Source organism: Cupressus sempervirens, chromosome 5 (genome assembly GCF_028749045.1).
Source record: "Cupressus sempervirens isolate cs-2001-9-10 chromosome 5, ASM2874904v1, whole genome shotgun sequence".
Classification (NCBI taxonomy): Eukaryota; Viridiplantae; Streptophyta; class Pinopsida; order Cupressales; family Cupressaceae; genus Cupressus; species Cupressus sempervirens.
In genome coordinates, this window is record NC_143122.1 from 503,919,680 (window position 1) to 503,943,734 (window position 24,055).

The 24,055-nt window shown below is 33.5% G+C and overlaps 1 protein-coding gene across 1 annotated transcript; it reads right to left on the reverse strand.

Moving 5' to 3' along the window:
• Positions 1 to 7,106: 7,106 nt before the first annotated feature.
• On the reverse strand, positions 7,107 to 17,214 carry LOC149556925 (pleiotropic drug resistance protein 1-like). Its single transcript, XM_089831552.1, has 22 exons — positions 16,835 to 17,214; positions 16,627 to 16,747; positions 16,458 to 16,546; positions 16,256 to 16,340; positions 13,781 to 13,940; positions 13,591 to 13,667; positions 13,361 to 13,414; positions 12,886 to 13,278; positions 11,698 to 11,979; positions 11,279 to 11,595; positions 11,003 to 11,163; positions 10,730 to 10,833; positions 10,450 to 10,594; positions 10,127 to 10,243; positions 9,849 to 9,982; positions 9,393 to 9,725; positions 9,016 to 9,306; positions 8,725 to 8,942; positions 8,337 to 8,564; positions 8,084 to 8,255; positions 7,735 to 7,989; positions 7,107 to 7,633 (listed from the first exon to the last, which is right to left on the reverse strand). The coding sequence occupies exons 1-22, from the start codon at positions 17,134 to 17,136 to the stop codon at positions 7,364 to 7,366; spliced, it is 4,308 nt and encodes a 1,435-aa protein (XP_089687678.1). The 5' UTR covers positions 17,137 to 17,214; the 3' UTR covers positions 7,107 to 7,363.
• Positions 17,215 to 24,055: the final 6,841 nt, after the last annotated feature.

Below are 24,055 nucleotides of genomic sequence, written 5' to 3' on the forward strand. Positions count from 1 at the left end.
CCATTATGATGTCTAAAGGGACCCATGTCATTCCTCTACTGCATCATATAACCATTTCTAGATGGTCGCCATGGTCTTTTGTGATTAAACCCTAAACCTTATTGATGTTGCTCCACCATCATTGAAAGGATATGCATTATAAAATTATAACATATTATAACTACTCAAAATACTATAAAATTTATATGACCATAATCTTGACTCTAAGATCTACAAAAAGGTTATTTTAGTTTTTGAAGAAACTTCATTTTTGAGGGATAAATTAACCTTGGAAATGAGAAGTTTTCAAAAACTGTAACTTTTGCTTGGGTGGCTATTGCATAAGATGCCACATAAACAATGTTTAGGATTAAACCACATACATAGATAAAAATTACATGCAAATATAACCAATATCAAAAAACAATAAATCACAAAGAAGAGAACACAAGACACAAAGATTTAACGTGGTTCACCCAATCCCTAGGCTACATCTAGCAAACAATGAGTCCAATATTATTATTAGCTAGTGATTACAACTTGATTACAATATGTAATCCCTTAAAACTCAATATTACCACAAGAAGAAATTATTGCATCACACCTTATGAAATCCCTAACCCTAAGCAATTCTATACAAGTATTTTTGCCACTTTAGGGTTAAAATTAGTTACAACATGTCGGCCCTAAAAATGCTGATAATATAGCCCCCTAAAAAAATTTCTTATAGAGGCTCTACCCCCAAACCCCAACTCAAGGTTTGACCCAATCCCAAGCCCTATTAAGGAATTATGGAGTATGGACAGTAGTTCCCTAATTAGTCACCACAAATTAACAACAATTATGACCGAAAGTGTTTTGACTATAACCATGGCCAACTCAACGTGCCCACTAGCAATTGCATGGCAGCTTCATATTAAAAAAAAATCTTTTTCCATTAATTTATAAATCAAGTAAATAGTAAAAAATCAAAGAAAATTTTTGGGGAATAAATATTTTTGAAGCAATTTTCTTCAGATTTTTTGTGGAGTTGAAAGGCAATTATGAATGATCGTTAATAAGCTAGATGTTTTTTTTTCTTAGTTATTCTTATATTCTAAACTGAAGCATTGAATTATACTTAGTGGAATCTAAATTAAAATTATTTTTTATATATCAAAGTATTCAATGGGGCACAAAAAGGAAAAGGTCATACAAAATGTAACCAAAACCAACCTATTGAAGTTCATGAAGAGGATGAGATTCAAGAAGATGAACAAATTGGTAGTTGAAACAATAGAAACACATTATTTGGCATAGGAAATTTGATGGATATGTATCAGGAGCTACCTTTTAGTCAAATTCCATATGAGCATATGGTACATGAGAATACTATTTAAAACATTGCAAAAAATGTGGGATGAATATTTCAAAAATAAAAGTGTATATGGAAAAGCACAATTATTTGTCAAGATATTTAGGAGAAAAGATATGAATCCCATTTTGGAGTTGTTGGGGGTTGATAACAAGAAAAACTATGTGCATTGTAATCACCCAAAAATGGTCATCTAGACTATAAGCCCTCTTTTTAATTAAAAAAATATCCATTGCATATCTTTGATTAAATCCTTTCTTTCCTATTTATTCTATTATAACCTATGGTTTGACCACTTTAACCTAATTCTTTTACTTAATTGAAAGAACTTTCTTCCTTTTAATCTAATTAAAAAATATTATACATGTCAACTATAAAAGGGAGAAATTGTTTTTTGTCCACTAGTTATACATGTCAACTATTACATATGTCAAAAATGATTTTATTTTATTTAATTAAAAAGGAGCAAATTCTTTCAATTAAATAAAAGACTTAGGATAAAGTGGTCAAACCATAGCTTATAATTGAATAAATAGCAAAGCAAGGATTTGATCAAAGATAAGCAATGAATAAATAATGCAAAAATGCTACAAGGGGGGCTTATAATCTAGATGACCATTTTTGGGTGATTACATTTTCTCCTCTTTGACTAATATGTGATCAATCTAGGAACACATTAAGTCAAAGAATAAAAATAATGAGATAACAACTAATAGATAGATTTGACTTTGAAGAATGAAGTACAAAGAGATAGCAAATCTTGAATGCATAGTCTGCTAGAAGAAAAAATGAACATTAGGAAAGAGATAAACAATATCAATACCTGATATGAGCATTGATATGTAAAGCCAAGTAGCCAAAGAAATCATATAGATTAAGAGAAAATACATAGCCATAGGAAGAAAATCAATTTGCAACAATGATAGAATATTCTTGCCCCCTCAAGATCAAAATCAAAATGAGATAGAGGAGATGCATAAATGAACAAGATTTGATCAAATCAAGACAAGCTAAATTCTAAGATGACAAATAAAAGACTAAAACCAAAATTTGACCACCAAGAAATGAAGGTATGCCCCAATTTGACTAAGTTCGACTAGGAAGATAAAGCATTCTAGAATTAAGTCAAAAAATGAAGAAAGCATGAAATGAAGTAAATAAGAAGAGTTGAAGGAAACAAAAATGATGAAGAAATGAATAAATTAAGAATACCCCTAAAATATTCCAAGATTAAACCTCAAAAAAGTCATCCAATTGTATAAAAGAAGGATGAATTTTAAAATGCAATTTTGACTAGTAAGATTAACCTAAATTTCAGTTTCAATCCTAAAAATGGACCCAGGATGTCAAAATTAGGTAGGATTGCAATTTTCATGCAAATTTGAGAAGTTCAAAAATTAGGTCAAAATAAGGCCAAAAGGTTATATAAGGGGCCCAAAAGGGTATATGTGATAAGAAGATTAACCTTTTTGATGAAAAGAAAAAAAAAAGAGAAGTGAGATGACAAGATAAAAATGAAGATGAAGACATATTTGAGAAGAGTCAAGAAGATAAACATAGTTGATTAACACATCCACAAAAGATAAATGAGACTCTCCCAACACATAAAATGCAAAGCTAATCTAAAATGAGCCCTAGAATGCAAGCTAGTGTGCAAAGGTGCAATTGCATGGGTTATATAAGTAGGTCCTAGTTTTTATCATTCAGTTTTATTAGGGACATCAAAAGATCATACAATCATCACTAGTATAAACTATGAGGATATGGATATGATATATATCAGATAGGAATGTGGGAACCCAATCTATGCATCAAAGACATAAAAGTTAAGATGGAAGCCTATGTATATTCCTTAGGTTTAATGTAACAAGATTATGCTTGCATTGAGACACAAAATGATGAGATGGTCATACGAATTCACTTGCAAAAAGAAGACAAGGATGATACATTGAAGATCTTAAGTGTCAAGTGGGACAAGAAAGACACTCAAGAAACCTAAGATCGACAAGTTATACCCACAAGCAGACATAAAAGGAAAATATGCCCCATGCCTCTAATCCTCTAGGTCATGACATCCTTGAGAGACTATTAGGGATGAAACACTCAATAAAGAAATCATCATAGACAACACACAAAGAGAAATAAGGCCAACAAATCTCAACTAGTTTTAGTTTTTTTTTTGTGTGTGTGTGTGAAAGTCATATGATTATCTCCTTAGGGCTCAAGTATACCAATGAGATGTGTCATGACATCGTAAACTGTAGATAAAGTATCCAATAAGTGTTGAGAAACACTTGATGTCAAATGGAAGTGTTGAACAATGCTATTGAGTTGACTGCCAAAGAAACACTAACCCAACACCCCAATAAGCTATGCAGTTTGTGCCCCCTTAGACCTAGACAAGAGTTAATTCCAAGTTAGGAAAGGCAACACAAAAATGAAATGGATGGTTCATGAGCCCAAAGCAAGTTGCATAGATGCAAGGGTCTCAAGTAGTGGACATATTTTAGTTGCATATTTCAGTTATGTCCTTTAGTATATGAGTTAAAGATAATCGATCAAATCATGTACATGATAAGCACAAACATCACATTTCTATGTAGAAATTCTACTCCATTACAAATTCAAATTTGGAGTTCAAGCATATATCAAGATCATGAAATAATATTGTATACAAGAGAAAGAAAAACATCACATGTACTATTATCTAGGTCGTGTCATGTTTCACAATCTATTTACAACTAATAGAATATTCCTGCCCCCTCGGGATTGAAATTGAAATGAGATAGAGGAGATGCATAAATGAGAAAGATTTGATCAAATCAAGATAAGCTAAAGTCTAAGATGACAAATTAAAGATTAAAACAAAAGGTTGACCACCAAGCAATGAAGATATGCCCCAGTTTGACTAAGTTTGACTAGGAAGATAAACCGTTAGAATTAGGTCAAAAAATGAAGAAAGGATGAATTGAAGTGAATAAGAAGATTGGAAGAGAGTGAAAATGATGAAGAAATGAATAAATGCCCCTAAAAGATTCAATGATTAAGCCTCAAAAAAGTCATCTAACTGCATAAAAGAAGGAATAATTTTAAAATGTAATTTTAACTAGCAAGATTAACCAAAATTTCAATTTCGATCTCAAAAATGGACCCAGGATGTTGAAATTAGATAGGGTTGCAATTTTCACGTAAATTTGAGAAGTTCAATAATTAGGACAAAATAAGGCCAAAAGGTTATATAAGGGGCCCAAAAGGGTAGATGTGATAAGAAGATTAACCTTTTTGATGAAAAGAAAAAAAAGAACAGAGAAATGAGATGACAAGAGAAAAATGAAGATGAAGACATATTTGAGAAGAGTCAAGAAGATAAACACAGTTGATTGACACATTCATGAAAGATAAATGATACTCTCTCAACACATAAAATGCAAAGCTAATCTAAAATGAGCCCTAGAATGCAAGCCAACATGCAAAGACGCAATTGCAAGGGTTATATAAGTAGGTCCTAGTTTTTATCATTGAGTCTTATTAGGGACATCAAAAGATCATACAATCATCACTAGTATAAACTATAAGGATATGAATATGATATATATTGGATAGGAATGTGGGAACCCAACCTATGCATCAAAGACATAAAAGTCAAGATGGAGGTGCAGGTATATTCCCTAGGTTTAATGTAGCAAGATTATGCTTGCATCAAGACAAAAAATATCAAGATGACCATAAGCATGCACTTGCAAAAAGAAGACAAGGATGATACATTGAAGATCTTAAGTGTTAAGTGGGATAAGTAAAACACTTCAAGAAACCATAGATTGACAAGGTATATCCACAAGCAGAAAGGAAAGGAAAACATGCTCCATGCCTCTAGTCCTCTAGGTCATGACATCCTTGAGAGACTGTTTGGGATGAAACACTCAATAAAGAAATCATCATAGATAACATATAAAGAGGAATAAGGCCAATAAATCTCAACCAATTTTAGCTTAAGTGCATGTGTGAAAGTCATATGATTGTCTCATTAGGACTCAAGTCTACCAGTCAGAAGTGTCATGACATCTTAGATTGTAGCTAAAGTATCCAATAAGTGTTGAGAAACACTTGATGTCAATGGGAAGTGTTGAACAACACTACTAAGTGAGCTGCCAAAGAAACACCAACCCAACACAGAGACCCCAATAAGCTATGCACTTTGCACCCTCTTAGACCTAGATGAGAGTTAATTCCAAGCTAGGAAAGGTAACACAAAAATGAAATGGATGGTTCATGAGCGCAAAGCAAGTTGCTGATAGACATAGATGCAAGGGTCTCAAGTAGCAAAAATATTTTAGTTACATATTTCAGTTATGTCCTTTAGTATATGAGTTAAAAGATAATTGATCAAATCATGTACACGATAAGCACAAACATCACATTTCTATGTGGCAACTTTGCTCCATTACAAATTCAAATTTGAAGTTCAAGCATATATCAATAAAATAATATTGTATATATTAGAAAGAAAAACATCCCATGTACTATTATCTAGGTCCTATCATGTTTCACAATCTACTTACAACTAATAGAAATATATGGATAAAACTTAAACAAACAAACCAAAAATCAAATCACAAAGAGACCCAAAGCTAGTGACGATCAATTTAAGCTACTCAAAAGATAAACAATAAAATGGCATTTTCAAGTGGAGGAAAGAAATAGTTGTAGTGGTAACTTAAGATAGAAATGGAGCTAAAGCTAGAGAGAATTGCAAAGAAGTAATACATTTCTTGAAAGTTGGAGGGAGAAATTAATATGGTTACAATACATAAAAAGAGAGTCTACTAGAAAAACATGTCTAATTCTACTATACTTATACACATGTATTGATTAGAATGAGACATTAATACATAAACTATTATTAAGACAAATTGTTATGTTGTTACAACAAAAAATAAGTGCCACATAGTGACTTAGTACTTGCCTATAATAAAAGATAAAGTAGTTATAATAGTATATTATTTTTGAACTAGTCTATTTCTTATAACAAATATCAAATATTTAGTAATTAATTAAAATATAATTTTACTTGTAATTTTATTAAATTATTACATCTTATAAATAATATATAATTATATATTTACTCTATATGATGATAATAAGAAATTCAATATATAAGTCATATAAGTTTTTAATTTAGTTTCAATAGTATTTTAGTATTTTATTTCTATTATTTTATTTAATACAAAATTATATAATTATGAATATAGTTTAAATATAACTTGTGGAAAAATTATAAGAAATTATTATCCATTTTATTTTAACTTAAAATATTATTAAATTACTACTAAGTACATGAAACACTATTATTATAACACCAAATATTTATTTAATAAATTCAATTTAAACTATAATATATTTCAAGATTGGTTTTTACTTAAATAATTACTAATACATAATTAATATATAATCAAATGAATTCTGTTATATTAAATAATAGATATTTATAATATTTTTATTTTTATTATATATATTGAGAAAATATATTGTATACTAATAAAAAAAGTTAAAAACTTAATGAAAGTATTTATTAGTTTCTAACTTTCAAGGAAATTTCAAAAAATTATTCAATTATTTTTACATGAAAATCATGCAATATGAACAAGTCTTAAAAGCTCTCTTCAATAAGACCTAAAACAATCTAACCAATCATATGACAAATAAGTAATATGTTAATATTATAAAGTTTTAAAATAATCAAATTCATGATATAAAATGTAAACTCTATAAAAAATGAGAAAAATGGAAATATTTTTAATTGGTTGATAGATGTAATTTTAATTCCGAATTAGTGTTTTTCAAAAAGTGATACAATAGTACTTAGCCTACGGACAAGTACAAATTAGCCTAGACAAGTACTAAAAATAATATATCAATCACAGTGATCTTTCTATATCATCAATACAATGATGTCATTAATATATATAACATTATGGCCCCCTTGAATGTTTCGAAGGTACCTAAAGACAATTTGGTAACGTACACCGTCTTTTACCTGGTTTGGAAATTAAGGGTTTTAATGCCAAAGGCAAATGTAAGGGCGAAGAAGAGTCCGAATCCAATTAAAGCGGGAGGAATATATCTCAAAAAATCGTGCTTAAAACCGAATTGGAGTCGCAGTAATTCCTTCACCTGTAGTTTGGTGCCATCTGCCAAAACAGTTTCCTCTGTAACATCTCCGAGCTGCGAAGCTACCAATCCATACATTGTCCACGCAAAGGGCGACGCCCAGTAGTACCATCTCCACCACACTGGAATTCTCTGCAATATTTCAATCTCATATGTTACACCCTCCAATTCTCATACAAATAGTAATAATTATACATTGTCAGATTGAATATCGAATCAGGTTTAGGGCTCACCGGGCGTGGAATTAAGAAGCCACAGAAAACCATCCAGATTGCCATGAAACCGGTCGAGAGGATTGAAGCCACACTTGCATTTGGAGTAAGGGCCACCGTCGTCATTCCATAGTAGGTGTAATATATGAATGTAAACAGCATACAAAACAAGAACCAGAAGAATTTGGGTGCTGTCCATCTGAAGTCTACCATTGCATAAACGATCAGCCCATACAGCACCGCCTGAACAAGTATGTATGGCAACTCAATCAATACCTGCACAGCAGTCAGCACACGATTATATGATAGAGCTTAGCATGTAATATGTATTTATGTGCTTTATAGGCCCACCCTATGATATTTCACTTACTTGAGCAAGCCCGTAAGCCAAGGCGGAATACATCCCTGCAGCCTTTTCCCTGTAGAAAACTGTTCTTTCCACATCGACTACGGGCAGAACGGAAAGTGTATTGCTGTAGCCCAGAAACAAAATTGCAGCGAACATGGATCCAATCGTATTCAGAATATCTTGCTCCCGCTCTCTGCATTTCATTTACTTGTTGCGTGAATTAAACGATTGTTTTCAAACGTGATCTACAGTTAGATTTTACGAAATTTCTTACATCTTGCGTCCCATTTTCCAGAAGATTGTGCCGAAGAGTAGAGCGCATGCCAAGGTGAATAAGAGCCTGACGATGTTGTATTGGGGGTTTCGCCAGTAGGAACAATGTTGCTTCCATAGACAGACCAAGGCTTGAACTACGAATGGCTGTGCATATTCGTTGTCGAAATGTAAATCTTTGGATCCTGCAGCAGGTTTGCTTAACTCCTCGATCAAGATTTCGTTCTGCCTGTATATTTCTCCTCATCAATGTACGAATGCCACATTAAAGAAACTGAAATGCACTTGCAGTTGATAATATTGTTCAAATATTTGGGAAAACCCTGAATGGACCACTTGAAGTTCATGACTGAAGAAAAAACCCCGATTGCCAGTAAACAGATTATTACCTGAAGAGGGGAGATTTCTTATAAATGTCCGCAAAATCAACCCCGAGGCGTGCCTCAGCTCCGTGGGAGGTAACATCCAGCATCCATGTGGCAGGATTTAACCCCTCTGCGATCTTCGGGACGCCCTCGACTGCCTCAAGATAATCAATTAGGGTTTGCGAGTGGTGACCTAGAGGACCCACGTAGATTATCTGCCCTCCCCGCTTCATCAGTACCAACTGCACAACCAAAATTTTGTTCCTTCAGATCTATCTAACAATCCATACTAAAATGGCAGGGGAGTAGCACTACCTCGTCGAAGGCTTCAAAGATATCGATGCTGGGTTGATGAATGGTGCAGACAACTGTTCGGCCCGTATCCACCGTGTTCCGAACGGTTCTCATGACAATGGCAGCAGCCCTCGCATCCAGTCCCGATGTGGGCTCATCCATAAATATTATGGAAGGATTTGCTACAAGTTCTACTCCAATTGTCAACCTCTTTCTCTGTTCTGTAGATAAACCGTTCACTCCTGGGAGCCCCACAAGACCGTTCCTTAACTCATCTAGCTCTATCAATTTCATGACTTCCTTCACAAACATCTGTGACAATATATTTACATGAAATTAAAAGGCTAGGCTATATAGTTATAGAGCAAGAGAATCAACGACACAAGAGTGTACCCTACCGTTCTGGTTTCAAAATTAACCTCCTCCGGAAGACGTAGCCAGGCAGAGTAAATGAGAGATTCGTATATTGTGACGCAGGGGGAATGAATATCAGTTTGTTCGCAGTAGCCAGAGATGCGTGCAAAGGTTTCCTGTTTCTTGGGGAAGCCAGAGATGGTGATGGATCCTTCAATGTAACCACTTGTTTTCCTGCCGGCCAGAACATCCATTAATGTGGTCTTTCCAGCCCCACTCACCCCTACCAAAGCAGTCAGCACTCCTGGTCTGAATGATCCACTCACGCCGCGCAACAACTGGAGCCTCTCTTCTGTTACTCCCTCCCTCTTCATTTCCTGCTTTGCATTTAGTTATACCAATTTCATCATTTAAAACTTCCAGCTGTTTTGGACAAAAGACAAGCCAAGATTTCAGTGGCCATTGACATGAAGAGGGTTTTAGTTTGTGGTTTTACGTACTGCAGGCATATCCACATAGTAGTTGACATTGTGGAATGTCAAGGACAGGGGCTGGAAAGGTAACACCATTCCCTTCCTTCCACTTTCCCCTTTGCGTGAAGCTGACAAGTTCCTTTCTTCTCCTGGAACTGCCCCTGTAGACGTCATATATTTCTTTCTATTAAGACAACTCAGGAACCCTAGGCAATCAAGTGGCAATCAAGTATAAAATGATCAAATCTAAAACCATGATCAAGCTGTTGTTGTCAAATCTTTAAGGAAACCAGTTTGCAACCTACCGCTATTTTGAATTTCGTCTTGCCTTGATTCTCTAGATGGAAGGCTTTTCATTTCCTCACCCTGTTCCTCTGTTTCCGACTCCTTGTCAACTATTATTGGTTGAGGTTTTCCAAGAGCTATTTTTTTGCATGCAATACAATACAATTAGTTTGATCACATTTATTGGGGATTGAGTTTAACAACACAGTCATTTAGAATGATTCGTAGGTAATTATGTCTCAGTTTTCAATAGGAACTATCTAACAAGTTAAAGCTTAAAACATGTTATGTAAACAGAAGCTCCAAAGAAAATGTGCATAAACAAGTGAAAGTTGATCCTCACGGTTGAGGTATTGCAAGGCTAGAGTGAAAAGCAAGTTTAGAACAATGTTGAAACCTACGAGCGCTCCAACCCCAAGCCAATACCAATAGCCATCCGTAAAAATTCCTCGAGATTTTAGAAATGTCACGCCAATATTCTCGTGTGGCTGAAATTAGGTTGAGCTAAAGTTAGTAGAAAATCCATTATTTCTATACTAGTAACAGGAAGTAATGATAAATCAAATTTCTGACTTTTACGTTTCAATAACGATGTACAAGAAATTAGTAAATATTTTACAAACCTTTTGCCAGCTAGTTGCTAAGAATTCATTCACTGAAATGGCATTTTGAGCGTAGGTGAGAGGGGATAACCAATAACACCATATCCACCACCCTTTAATATCCTCTGTATATATCATCAGCATTAGCAGCTAGCACATTAGAATCTAAAATGGGCATTTTAATGTGTGGATTCAGGATTGTGAAGATTGATATTGGACGAGGAATTTTCACATTTCAGAATAATAAGCTTCTGTTTATTCATATCAAAGATTAAAATTAGTTGCAAGTAATACCTCTTGACAATATGAAACCACCAAGTAGGAAAATCAGCAAAAGCGCAAACACACCAACAGTGTTTCCGATTATCTGAGTCCGTGCAATTGAAGCTATGAAACGGAACAGTGATAACCCCGTTTGATGGAGAAGCAGCAGCAGTAGAAAATGTCGGAAAAATCTGTACATTAGAACAATGCCAATACAAAATATTCATTTAAGATAACTATAAGCGAGCTAAACACAATACAAAACTTGAGGTATGCAATTAAAGGGAAACATGAGTATACGAGTACCTGCCAGGGTTGGGAGCATAACCAATCGTATAATAGGTAAGAACCACCCACGTAAAGGACTCTATGAGGGAAAGGGGAATTTGAGTGATCCAAAGCGGGATGGAGTAGGCCCAGGAAGGGTAGAACATGGAGTCTCTCTGCTTGTAGAACACTGGAAGCTTGTCAATTGTAAGTGCCATTTCTGAGATTCCATTGAACATATTGAGAACCAGAGCCAGAAACAGAGACCCAATGTAAATGGATGCATCCCCCACATTTCTATGATGCATACGCGTACGAATGAAAACTGACATTGACAGAACCGCTATCATAGTTATCTGAAAACCCACCTTCTATCAATATTTAATAAACCTCAACTATACTGATTTATGAAAATGCTCAAAACCAAATCATAAGCGACTCAACGACAAAATTCAAACCTGGAAAAACTTGAATAGGTGCACACCGGAATTCCTCTTCATTAGTAAAATTTGTCTGTCGAGACATGCTCTGAAAAGCTTTTCTTTACTTAATCCATATTTTTGTTTAGTGAGAGCTGCCGGATGACATTCTTTCTTATCGAAGGGTCTTGACAATTCTTGTGCGAATTTGGCACCTATGTCAAAGCTCTTGAATGCTTCTGCAAACTCCTCTACTGACACGTATCTGTATTCCTGCGTCCTCTTCCACCAGTACTGCCGTTGGTCTTTAGGCGACGTTACCTGACAGGCTCACCAATCATATAACACAGATAGATTTCAGCAAGTCAAATCATGATATTGTTATCAGGATTCAATTATGAGTCTAATTCATTATCTATATTTCAAAAAGTAATGGTTCACACGAATCCATTTCTAATGAGAATGAATGGAACACTTAACACTCATTGGATCTAGTTGATGCTCACAGAAGTGAAGCACTGGAACTTCCTGGGAGGTCCATCCCAGTACTACTCCAGCTCGAGTGCACTTAACTATGGAGTTTTCTCCATACATGGTTAAACCTACTTTGCAAGGTGAAGGTTTTGCAAATGGGGTTGCAAGCAGAGTCGGTTTAACCATGGAGAAAACTACATAGTTAATTGCGCTTGACCTGAAGCAATACTGTGATGGGTGAACTCTCGGAAAATCCCAGTTCGTCACCTCTATCACCATCACTTAGATCCAATAAATGTTAAGTATTACATTCATTCTCTACATGATTTAAGTTCTGATAGCAATACCAATAGACAGATCTCTGTCAGAAACAATAAAGACAATAGCCAGTAACCTTTTACACTTTATAGAAGTCAAATTCTAACATGTCTATTATAACTCAAGAGTGTAGTTTTCAATTTAAATTTATTGATCTGTTTTATGAGTAGTGATTGATAAGAACTTATTTCTTATGAAAATAAATAATTTACGAGAATAGATAAATTTGTGAAAAAACCCAATGCATCAAATATCACTACAATGCAATAAATTTTAAGATGAAAAGATTGATTCTTACAAATCACTGATTTCAAAATACCAAAATATATTTTTCAAAAAATATTGTACGTAATGTAACGCAACATGTAAGATATTAATTCACTAATCTACTCTCTTCCAGTGCAGAGTGGAGATTATCATATTATTCAGTAATACCTCTTGCAAGAAATCCGCAACACCTTTTCTATCAGGGCATTCAAAACCCATGGAGTGGAAAAATTGAAGAACGGAATGGGAAGGTCCATGGAAGACCAGAAACCCTTCTGATAAGAGAATGACATCATCGAAGATATTGAAGACTTCAGGAGCTGGTTGGAGAAGAGAAACCACCATGGTTGCCTTCATGATGTGAACGTAGTGGCACAAGCATTGGACAATCTGAAATGTGGTGGAGCTGTCCAGCCCTGTAGATATCTCGTCCATGAAAAAGGCTTGTGCACTTCCCACCATCATCTCCCCTGTGGTCACTCTTCTCTTCTGACCCCCTGATATTCCCCTCCGCATCTTATCTCCTACCAGTGTATCTGCGCATATGTCTAACCCCAATATCTGCTCCACCAATTACCAATGTTCATTTCAAAATGTTTCAAATAAATTCGTTGAAAATAATAATTCCAAAACATGCGGTTACCTTCAAGATATAGTCAGTCATTAAGCTGGATTTCTGTCCCTCTATTGCTGTTGCCTGCAGATAGTTTTAATCAAAATCATAATTTATTGCCATGGTATGATGATTAAATTAAATTGTAATTTCTTGACTTATTAAAAATTTCACTTTTTTTCCCTGAATGATTTATAATTCCAAATAAAAAATAATGATCTTTAATGTATGGCGTGTGACTCGTGAGATAGACTCTATACCTTCATAAAGAGATCAATATTGGAATCTGGTTTCACTCCGAGCTGCTTTTCTCGCCGGGAGAGCTCGCTTAACACATCTGCAGATAGACAAATTCCATATATATACATATTTTAGTTTGGCTATGAATGATGCTTGAGAATATCATGATAAAGTACGTGGTTGAAATGAAGAGGATTAACAAAAGAGTACCGTATCTAGAGCCTGTGCCTTGGCATCGGGCGGAGAAGTCCAAGGTTTCACGTACGCTCATCTCTCCCATATGCAAATCTTGCTGACTTACATATACAGAAGTCCTTTGTGCCACAAATTCGTCCATGGAATGTCCATTATACGTTACTTTACCTTCAACCTAATCAAAATATTACTTCCACTTATGGTGCAACGTTTAGCTACAAATTGAAGAAATAGTCTAATCATTTATAGAATGTTATAATAGATCTAAATAAACAGGTGAGATCATAATAATTAATTTGTAAAATAGACGAATACTAAATAGATTAGATTTTTGGTGGTTGATATTTTTAATTTAAATTTAAAGTTTCAAAATGTTAATTTCAGATATAATTTAAATTGAATCTTAATATTAATTTTAATTTTATTCTAAACTTATGATAGAGTGAAATTCTTAATTTAAATTTTAATCCTAACAACAATTAAAAGATGATCTATATTATTATTTTTAATTCTATATTATTTTGTATTTGCATTAGATGAGTAAAGATTGCATTCCAATTTATAAAAGAAGAATCTAATTATATATATAAATATTTTCTATCACTTTTTGTAGTAAAATTATACACACACACACAAATTAGATTAGGGTAGAATATGTCTAATATTTATTTTTAAACTAAATCATTATCTATAAGAAATCAATTTAAATATTTTAAAGATGAAAATACAATTTTTTTGATTAGAAGACTTGTCCACTAATAAGGTGAGGTCACAATCAATCCAACCAACAACATCACATCTTAACTATCACACTATAATGAACTATATATATTTTATTCTTGTAATAATAGTAAAATAAAATAAAATATGTATATACTTTTATAATACTATAATTTACTCTATAAAATCACAAACTAGTTATATTTATAAAATTTAAAAAATCAGTTATTCTTGGCGACCAGTCAATCACCAAAAACATGGTTTCATTAAAAAATAGAACATAATCTTTGTTTTGGTGATCAATCTTTTCAAATCAATGACATCTGATTCATAATATTGATACTAAACAAATCTCACACAATGATTCCAAACTTCTTGTATTTAATATTCTTGTTGTAGAATCCTTGTCTCTGTAGATTTTTCTATCAAGATCAATAGACAGCAACCTTTAATACTATTATAAAATACCTTCAATATAAAATATGTTTAATTTTAATCTTGATTTTCTCAAATTCACTAAACAAGAAGAAAATAATTTTAAAAAATCATATTTAAAAATAATTTTTAACTCCTAATGTGTCTAAATCTTTTAAATGATTCTTAAATATTTTATTGTAAAAAAACAACTTAATATAATGAAAAAACACATGTTTATATATACAACAGATACATATCATAGGCGTTGATAGACGCGGCCAAAAAGTTATGCTCATATTTCCAGTTTCTATAGGTGAATCTACGGTACGTTAAATTTGAAGAGCAGGAGAAATTAGAATTGCTATAGTTTTCTGTGCTCCGAAAACCGCAAAGCCTGCAAGACGAGTGCGAAACAAGCCAAAAATGTGCTTTTGTAGTTTGGCAACACGTTTAACCTTTCCTTCATGAGAAATCCCTGGCGCAAGGCAGCGATCCGGTGGCGAACCTTAGAAGCCAACTCTCCCCTTTTACCATTTTCTCTCATTCTCATTTATCCCTTTTACTTACCCAACACGAGATACCTAGACCAAATATGGCTATAAATGTTTAGAGTTATTTTATGTTTTGGGGATGGGGACCCGCAGTGGATTGGGGAATAGTTTTCTAGAGGTAAATTCTTATTTTTGGTCGACCTTAGGAATTATATAGAGAAATATAAACTATATACAATTTAAAGAAAATGTTTCTTTTTTTTAAATGGCCGACCGTTGTGTTGTCAACTATATATAATTTAAATATTATAAATATTAATATACAATATTTTAACTGTTAATATTTAATATGTATTTATAATTATAAATTTGATGTTAATATGTATGTAATATTAAAATAATAATAATAATAATAACATATAAAATTGAAATCGGCTTAATAACATAATTCAAAATTCATTGTAAATAACAAAAACAATAAGAACAATAAGCCATCTTCCAAATTCAAATAGACTACTATCATTTAAGTCTATTGTTAGTGTACACATTATAGCATTACAATCATTTTAAAAGAAAAAATAATAAATTAGATAAAATTATTTTCTCTAATTCAACTCTAAGATCCAACTCACATAAAAGCTTTTAACTTTTGTGATCTGTATAATATCCTTAAGAAAAAATTGCATTAATAAATGGTCGCATTAATTTTATTTTTTCCTCGGCTTGATCTTAATTATCATCGAATAAATTGAAAAACACACGATTTCCATAATTTCAATGTCGATTTACGTTCATAACAGTAATTTCCACATAAAGCAACGAACATATGCAATCAGTGGGCAAACTGAAAAATTTTGCTTACCTGGAGAGACGTGTCTAATTTTCCAGCCATTCCCAACAGTAGAGTAGTTTTGCCCGCGGCAGGCGGCCCAAGAAGAAGCGTCATTCTTCAAGTTCAAACATGCGAATGAGATATATTTATGTTTATATAGACTATTGTAACTATTATATTCTTCAGTCCCCTCAACTGCTATAACGAGAGAGTATATCCTCCCTGGGTTTACCTTCCGGGTTTGATAATGGTGCTGACGTTGTTGAGAATCCTCAACGTTTTCTTCTTGCTTTTGCTCAGCCCAAGTGAGCCCAGAACATCCTGGAATACCTCTAAGTAGGTGTGAGTAAAGGCGTAGTATTTTGCAGGAAATGCAAGGAGGATAGATGGATGTTAGATACCTGAAGCATGTTAACACTCCAGTTATAGAGCGTTGGCAATGCGCGGCTGCCGACGTAGACACTCGCAGACACGTTCAGATTCTCCAAACGGATTTCGATTTCCGGTAACACGATTCCAACTCTGCGTATAATTTATAATTGATGAGAAATGAGAAATGAGAAGTGGAAGAGGAGATGAGGATCTGTGTACGAAGTTGTAACTACTAACCCATCGAGCCTGTGGCGAAGCTTTTGAAGGAAGATGCGGTTATCGGGGTCCACAACTTTGACGAGCCTGTCAATGAGCTGCGTACGGCTGCGCTGATCAAGATTGGTAACGTCAATCTGGTGGTGATCCTGATCCTGATCCTGCGCTCGCAGTATGGACGTCCTGAGGCGGGTGTATGTGGGGAGCTTCTCTATGGCCGCCCATATCAGAGCCTCCCCCTCGTCGTTCTCGTTGTCTCTTCGGAATGATGATGAAACGGAGAAGCCACTTCGAAATGACATGGACCTCAAACTCCTCGCCATCTCTCCCCTCTCCTCTCCTCTCGCTAAACAGACTCATTCATTCATCATCTCACGCCCCCTCACCTCTCTTTATCATTATCATTATCATTACAACACGGAACCCACCGATTTTGTCAAACTCCGATCTTCTCGAACCTTTTTCTTTACCTCACCTAATCCTTCCTCACGCCTAATTATCCTCCCTAATCTTTCTCTTTTTTGACTTCTTACTCCCTTCAGATCCCTTTCACAAAGATACTGACAAGATATCAAATCTTGGATTTCTTTTCTGCTTCCTAGTACCACTTGGTATCTTCCGCCACACATTTTATACCGCTCCATAATTACTTAATTAGTACTTGATTAGTATACACATAAAAGAAGTTAAGGTATCGATGTACTTATTTTACATAAAGAAAGAGGGTTCTTTTTATATAAAAGAATTATATTGAAACATAATCATATGTCAAATACTTAATGAATTATTGAAACATGAAAAATGATGGAAAGATAGTTTTAGATTTTTTATTTTTTTAAAGTGGGTAGAAGATCTCTTTCAACCTATTTTATATAGATTATTTGTTAGAAATTGTAAGTTAAATATTGAACAATTTTTTATTATAAATATAAGTAAAGATATCTTTCTACTTGTTTTATATAAAGTACTTTAGAAAATATCTTTCAATACATATGTGTATGTATGTATATATATTTGTGTATATACACACATATATACGATCATAGATGCTCTTTCTTTACTTGCATCTCAATTGAATGGATAAACACATAATCAAATCAACCATCAAGACAACAATAAAGGGAAATAATATCTACAGAAAGAGATCCCTTGAGTTTACATCTGTGAAAAGGACCTAAATTTAACATTGATTCCATTTTTATCTTGGGTCGTGCCAATCTAATTTGGGGCCCTTTGAAAGGTTATGCTTGAAGGTCCCTCTTTCACTTTCCCTAATGGAAAATTTAAAATTAAGGGTTCAATATACACACCTTAATTACTTATCTCACATATTGGTGCTCCCTAATCTTTATCTTATAATTAGATATAATATTAAGTAATATAGATTATACTATTATTATACATCAAATATTCTATAATAATCTATAATAAGTATTAATTATAATATAAAGTTAAATTATAATGAATCATTTTTTTATCAATAATTTTAAAAAGATTTTATTAATAATAAACTAGGAAGGATTGTAGCCCATACTAGTGACAACTACAACCAGGGGAACTGTCTCCCAAAAAAGAATAACGCATACGAGCCTAATGTTAAAAAATATAACATAATAAGCTCAACAACATAACTTGAAACCATGTCAAAAATTAAGATTTGCACTTTCTTTCTCCCTTAAAGTTGCAAATAGAGAATCACACTAAAGGATTTCTTCTCCTTCTTTTCTTTCTTTCCTTTAATAGTTTCCCACCCATCTTCCACCTCAACTACTTCTTCGTACTAATCCATCAAGTTCAACTTAGGCATCATTGCACTGGCTACACTACTTTCAACTTGTTGGCTCAAATTTTTTGCTCTCAAAGGATCTTCCCCCTTTCTATTGAGACCCTTAAGTCCTTTTTCCCCCTTTCCCATGGTGTAAAAACTCTTTTCCTATGCATCACCTCCTTTCCACAACCAATAATGACAACATTAACACCATTCATTAAGGGTTGTTAAACCTGGATTAGGTCTCTACATGGTCACTAAAACACATCCTTTCTAATTACATGAGAATCAATCTTCTACTTCTCACCCTACTTCTCCATTATATAATGAAGGTGGGAGACATATTTCTACCAAGAAGTTGTCCTATTTGATTTCTTTTTAGCACATTGAGAAACCATATGCCCTATCTAAAAGCACCTCTTACTTCTAAAGGCTATCCATTCATAATATAAAGGATGCATCCATCAACCTTTTTAGGTTTTGATTAATTATTTTTTTAAGGATACCTTCAATGAGCTATTCATCTGCACTAGTATCCAAGTATAGGCTGAATGCAAGAGGTTTTATGATCGTTCATTTGTGCCATTGAAAAGATACCTAAAATGTTTTATATAACCTCAAAATACAAATCAAAATAGAAAAGTAAAGGCAAGTTCATAATTCTTACCTACTGTGTAGCCATGTCAAAGGTTTTACTCATAGGGATGCCATGGTCTTAGCATCAAAAATCCTTAATTTTTGAGCTCCAAAAATAATCACATAAAATCTTATTTTTGTCCTTTAAACATTTTCAAAAACCACAATGAAGAAGCCACTAGCTCCTATGTAAATTTAAACCCATCCATCGACAATAGGCTCCTAGTTATTCAAATCCAATTATGGGGATTTCTTAAACTCAACCCAAACCACTAAATCATCTAATTAGACCAAGCTAAAAAATGCTACAAAATTGTGGGATACTTCTTTTCCACTTTGTCCATTGGGTCCACAGTAATGACATGGTCATTTATGGTTTAGCTACATCTTCCAACCCATCTTCATGTTAATGATGCCTATAAAAATTTATGGTCAAAGATGACAAAACCCTAGAAGACCGTCTTGGGCAACACCTCTTATTATCAAGCATACTATTGTTTATTTCATAAAAAATCACCCTTGAGTGAACCATGTACCCTAACTGTCTCAGTTGAGTTCCTTCACCATCACTAACATTCTCCAGTCTATTCTACTTGTTCTCCTTACTTTTGTTCAAAGTTTTCCACTTGCAACCCACATCTTTGAGTTTTCCCTACAATAGTTAGAATCTCCAACAAGGCCACCTTTGGACACATATTCTCTATTTCATGTAAACCCTTTCCTAGTATTCTTCTTGTTCATTTCCTAAACTTTCTTCTTCACATGTGCTTCACCCTTCTCAACTCCATGTGGGTTCCATTGCAATGTCCCTACAAGAAATTGTGGCTCTTGTAACACCCTAGACTCAAAAACTACCACAATGACTCTATCTTTCTTTTTCATATATGAATTATATTATTCCATAGTTGAAATTGTTTAATACATACATATTTTTATATGATACACAAATTTAATTTAAAATATACATAATTACTCATCAAAAAGTTGATATTACAATGTACTAATGGTTACATTTTATTATTAATATTCTTGCTAGATCAAGGTTCAAATCATTTTCGGGTGTAATGTTGAATAATTATATTTGTTATGGATTGTATTTATTTATTTATATATAAGAAATATATTATTATACTTTTCAAATTAATACATCTAAAATAATATTTTGAATAACCATTGAAAAAAAAATCATAATATTAGAATAGAGTAGATTATATTTTCTAACTAAATTAAATAATATTAAATTATAATAAAATAAGGAATAAATCAATTTGGAGGAGGGTTGGACCAAATTTAAATTTGATGAGGCTTCTAAAGGCAATCTAGGGCCTTTAGGTGTGGCTATGTGGTCTGTGATTAGACTAGTAATGTATTAGCCTTGGGTGCTCAAAAGCTTGATGATGGTATGAATAATGACCCAAAATCAAGAGTGGCCTTGCTTGTTGTAAACTTGTGAACAAAAAAGAATTTGACAAAATCCATTTGGAAGGAGATTCACAGGTCATTATTAATGCAATTATGAATGTGGAGGCCTAAGTATACAAAATTACTAATATTATCAAATTGGTTATAGCCAACCTCAAGAGTTAAGGAGTTTTAAATTATCCTCACATATAAAGAAAATAGTAAATTGGTAGACACACTTTCCAAGTGGGTAATACAATCAACCACAAGAAATTACTTCTTGAAAAAAATTGAAGAACCACCTTGGATTGATAATATATATGGTTGTTGGAGAGGAGATCTTGTAAATATCCCATATATCATTATGAGAAAAGTTCTATATATTCTGACAATGAAAAAGTGACAATCCTTGATCCTTCTTGATATGATGATGGATAAAACATGGGCCCACAAAGATATATCTAGAATGCTAAAACACTTAGAAAAATATATAAACTAAGATCTTGAAAGATTTATTTGTGTGCCCTAATATATTTGAATGTTTCAAATATATGAATATTGTACTATTTAAATTCAAATATTTATCATTTTGGTGGGGAGGTGAAATTAGTCAACATTTGTGTCATTGTAATTTTTTGGTTCTATTTCAAAAAGCAAGCAAAGTTTATCTTGTTCACCTAATTTAGATGCCACTTTTCTTGTTTGAATACCTATACTTTTATGCCCTAAAATCTGATCTCCAAGATGATGTTTCTTTAGCATTTTACCAACATATTTTTTTCCTCATAAATCTACAATAGGAGCCTTCCATTCAGTTGTTATTGTCACTTCTGAAACAAGAATTTATTTATTTATTTTTACTTCCTCTTCACTCTCATCTATTTATTTTAGATTTTGAATTGTCCTCACTTTTTCTATATTTTTTATTAAGAGTGTTTTCTACATTCACTTTCTTATCCCATACAATTTCATCCACTTTAACCTGTATTCTTTCAATCATTTTATTCAACCTTTTGTTAGAAGATTTTTAAGCTTTATTATTACAATAATATCCTAAAAATATTCCTTCATCACAATGTGAATCAAAACATCCAATGCTATCTTTTGAATTTTTAATAAAGCATTTATGACCAAGGATTTTTAAATGCTTAACTATCATGCCCAAATTTACAAGGCGAAACACAACTAACATTTTTTTTGAAGGGTAATGTCTAGGGTTTCACATATTTTTGCATCATTTTATCCAACTCCTAATTACTAAATTACCTCTAACTAATTGTGGAATTAGGATGTGTTTGTTGTTGTACTAGAGTCTTTGAAAAACATGTTATCATGACTCATTGTTTCATATCGATACTCTTTATTTGATTATAAGCATATATTGTGATTTTGTAAAACTTCCATACTAAAATTTCTTCCAAAAGAAATAAATAGCATTTTACATTTTTAAAACAACTTGAACTTCCACTTCCACTAGATAGGATTCCTTATATACTTATCTAATAATATATTCTTTATGCCACAGATGTATTTCCCCCTAACCCTTTTTCATTAATGACATAATTATGAAATAGTTTCTAATGTATTCTACTCATATTATGTTATATAATATTCATTTGGAATTAGATAATATATTTATAATGTGTCGTATACATAACATATTTTGGGTTATCCCTATTTTTCATACCTTCAAATGTATCTCCAATGTCCTTTAATATAGACAAATTTCATATGTGATAACTCACTATTGTATATAGATATATATATGTTTCTCACTAATTCATCAATATATAGATTATATAATCATTTTTACCAACACACTAAACTTACCCATAATTCTTAGATGCCCATTTCACGTGTACTCCATCTTATTTATTTCATAATCTCTTACTCTAACAAATCTAATATCACTACCCATTGTATTAATCTACACCCAACTAATTAAACAACTAATTTTAATTCACTACTAAAATCCAACTACACTAACATTCCTATTATTCCAACTTACCAAAGTTTTACTATCTAAATCCCTATACTAATCTAGCTCCCAAATTTCTAATATCTAAATCCTTATACTAATCTAGCTCCCAAATTTGTAATGGTCTCAAACTAGTTAATCCACATACCCAAATTTTGCACCCTTAATAAGAGCTCATTTGGTTGCTGGAATAGGAATAGAAAAGTTTTAATATGTTTTCCATTTTCTATTTGGTTCGTCACTTGGAATAGGGAATAGGAATACGTATTCCCATTTTGCCTCTAAAATGAGCTTATACCCATTCCAAAAAATATCTGTTATTGGAATAGCCATTCCTATTCCCAATATTACATGCCTATTCTCCATTCTTATGCCTGGGACCAAACGGGCCCTTAATGGGCAACCCCACCATGTGAATCCTACTTTGTCACTACCCTAGGCCACGTGGACAACTCAAGCTGACCCTTACTAACTCATATTTCTCCTTTCCCACACTCCACGTGCCCCGAGATCCCCTTAATACCAACGTGGAGGTGGGTAGTGTACTGGTTGCACGTCCCTTTGGATGGGCGTTTGACTGTATGGAGGCGCTGTTTGGGAGGAGCGATTGGGAAGGTGGGGTCCCACTCACCACCTTGCAAAATAACTTTTGTTAGGGGTGCCGCTTGGCGTGAAATGCGAGACCCAAGTCTGAGCGCACCTTACAATTTGTAGGCACTTGCGTGAACACACTCCCATAGCATCTGATTCTTCGTTAGTAGAGGTGCCACGCTCTCTATCAACGGCTATCCCGGCAGGCAGTTCGACTGCCCGGATGCCCGGATCCCCCCTCCCCCCTGACGGCAACGTCTATACAGCCACGAAAATGCACTTCTTACGAAGGAGAGGACTCAGAATATTTTTTTTGAAAAATTAGAAAAAACAATGTGAAGGGAGTGCATTTTCGTGGCTGTATAGCCACGGGCCCCCCTGACAACTCCACGACACGCCATGGTGGGCCCGCCACCTCCAACTCGCAGTTCTGCGATTGACACTACTTTCTGCAATCATCACCAAATTAGTACTGTTCGAATATTAGTCACGAGTTGACAAATCGTTCCAATTGGCGCCCCTTTACACGTTTTTTCAGTATCTATCTTTCTAATAATATTTTCTTACATTTAATGAGACGTGTAAAAAGACCATGCATCAATATATTGCATCCATTATTAAATGAAACAGGTTCAATTATGCCAGTCATTAGCACTATAACAATCTCGAGGCAATGATCAACGGTCCAATTTGGGCAGTGGGAGACAATGATCAAGGGTTCACTTTCGGGTTGTGAGACAATTAAAGGTTCAATTTTGATTATTATTAAAGCTAGAGGAAAAGAAAAAGAAGAATCAAATTTTAACAATTTGTATAATTCATCTTATAATGTTTTTTTTATTGACATAGTTCTTCTCATTATTTATTA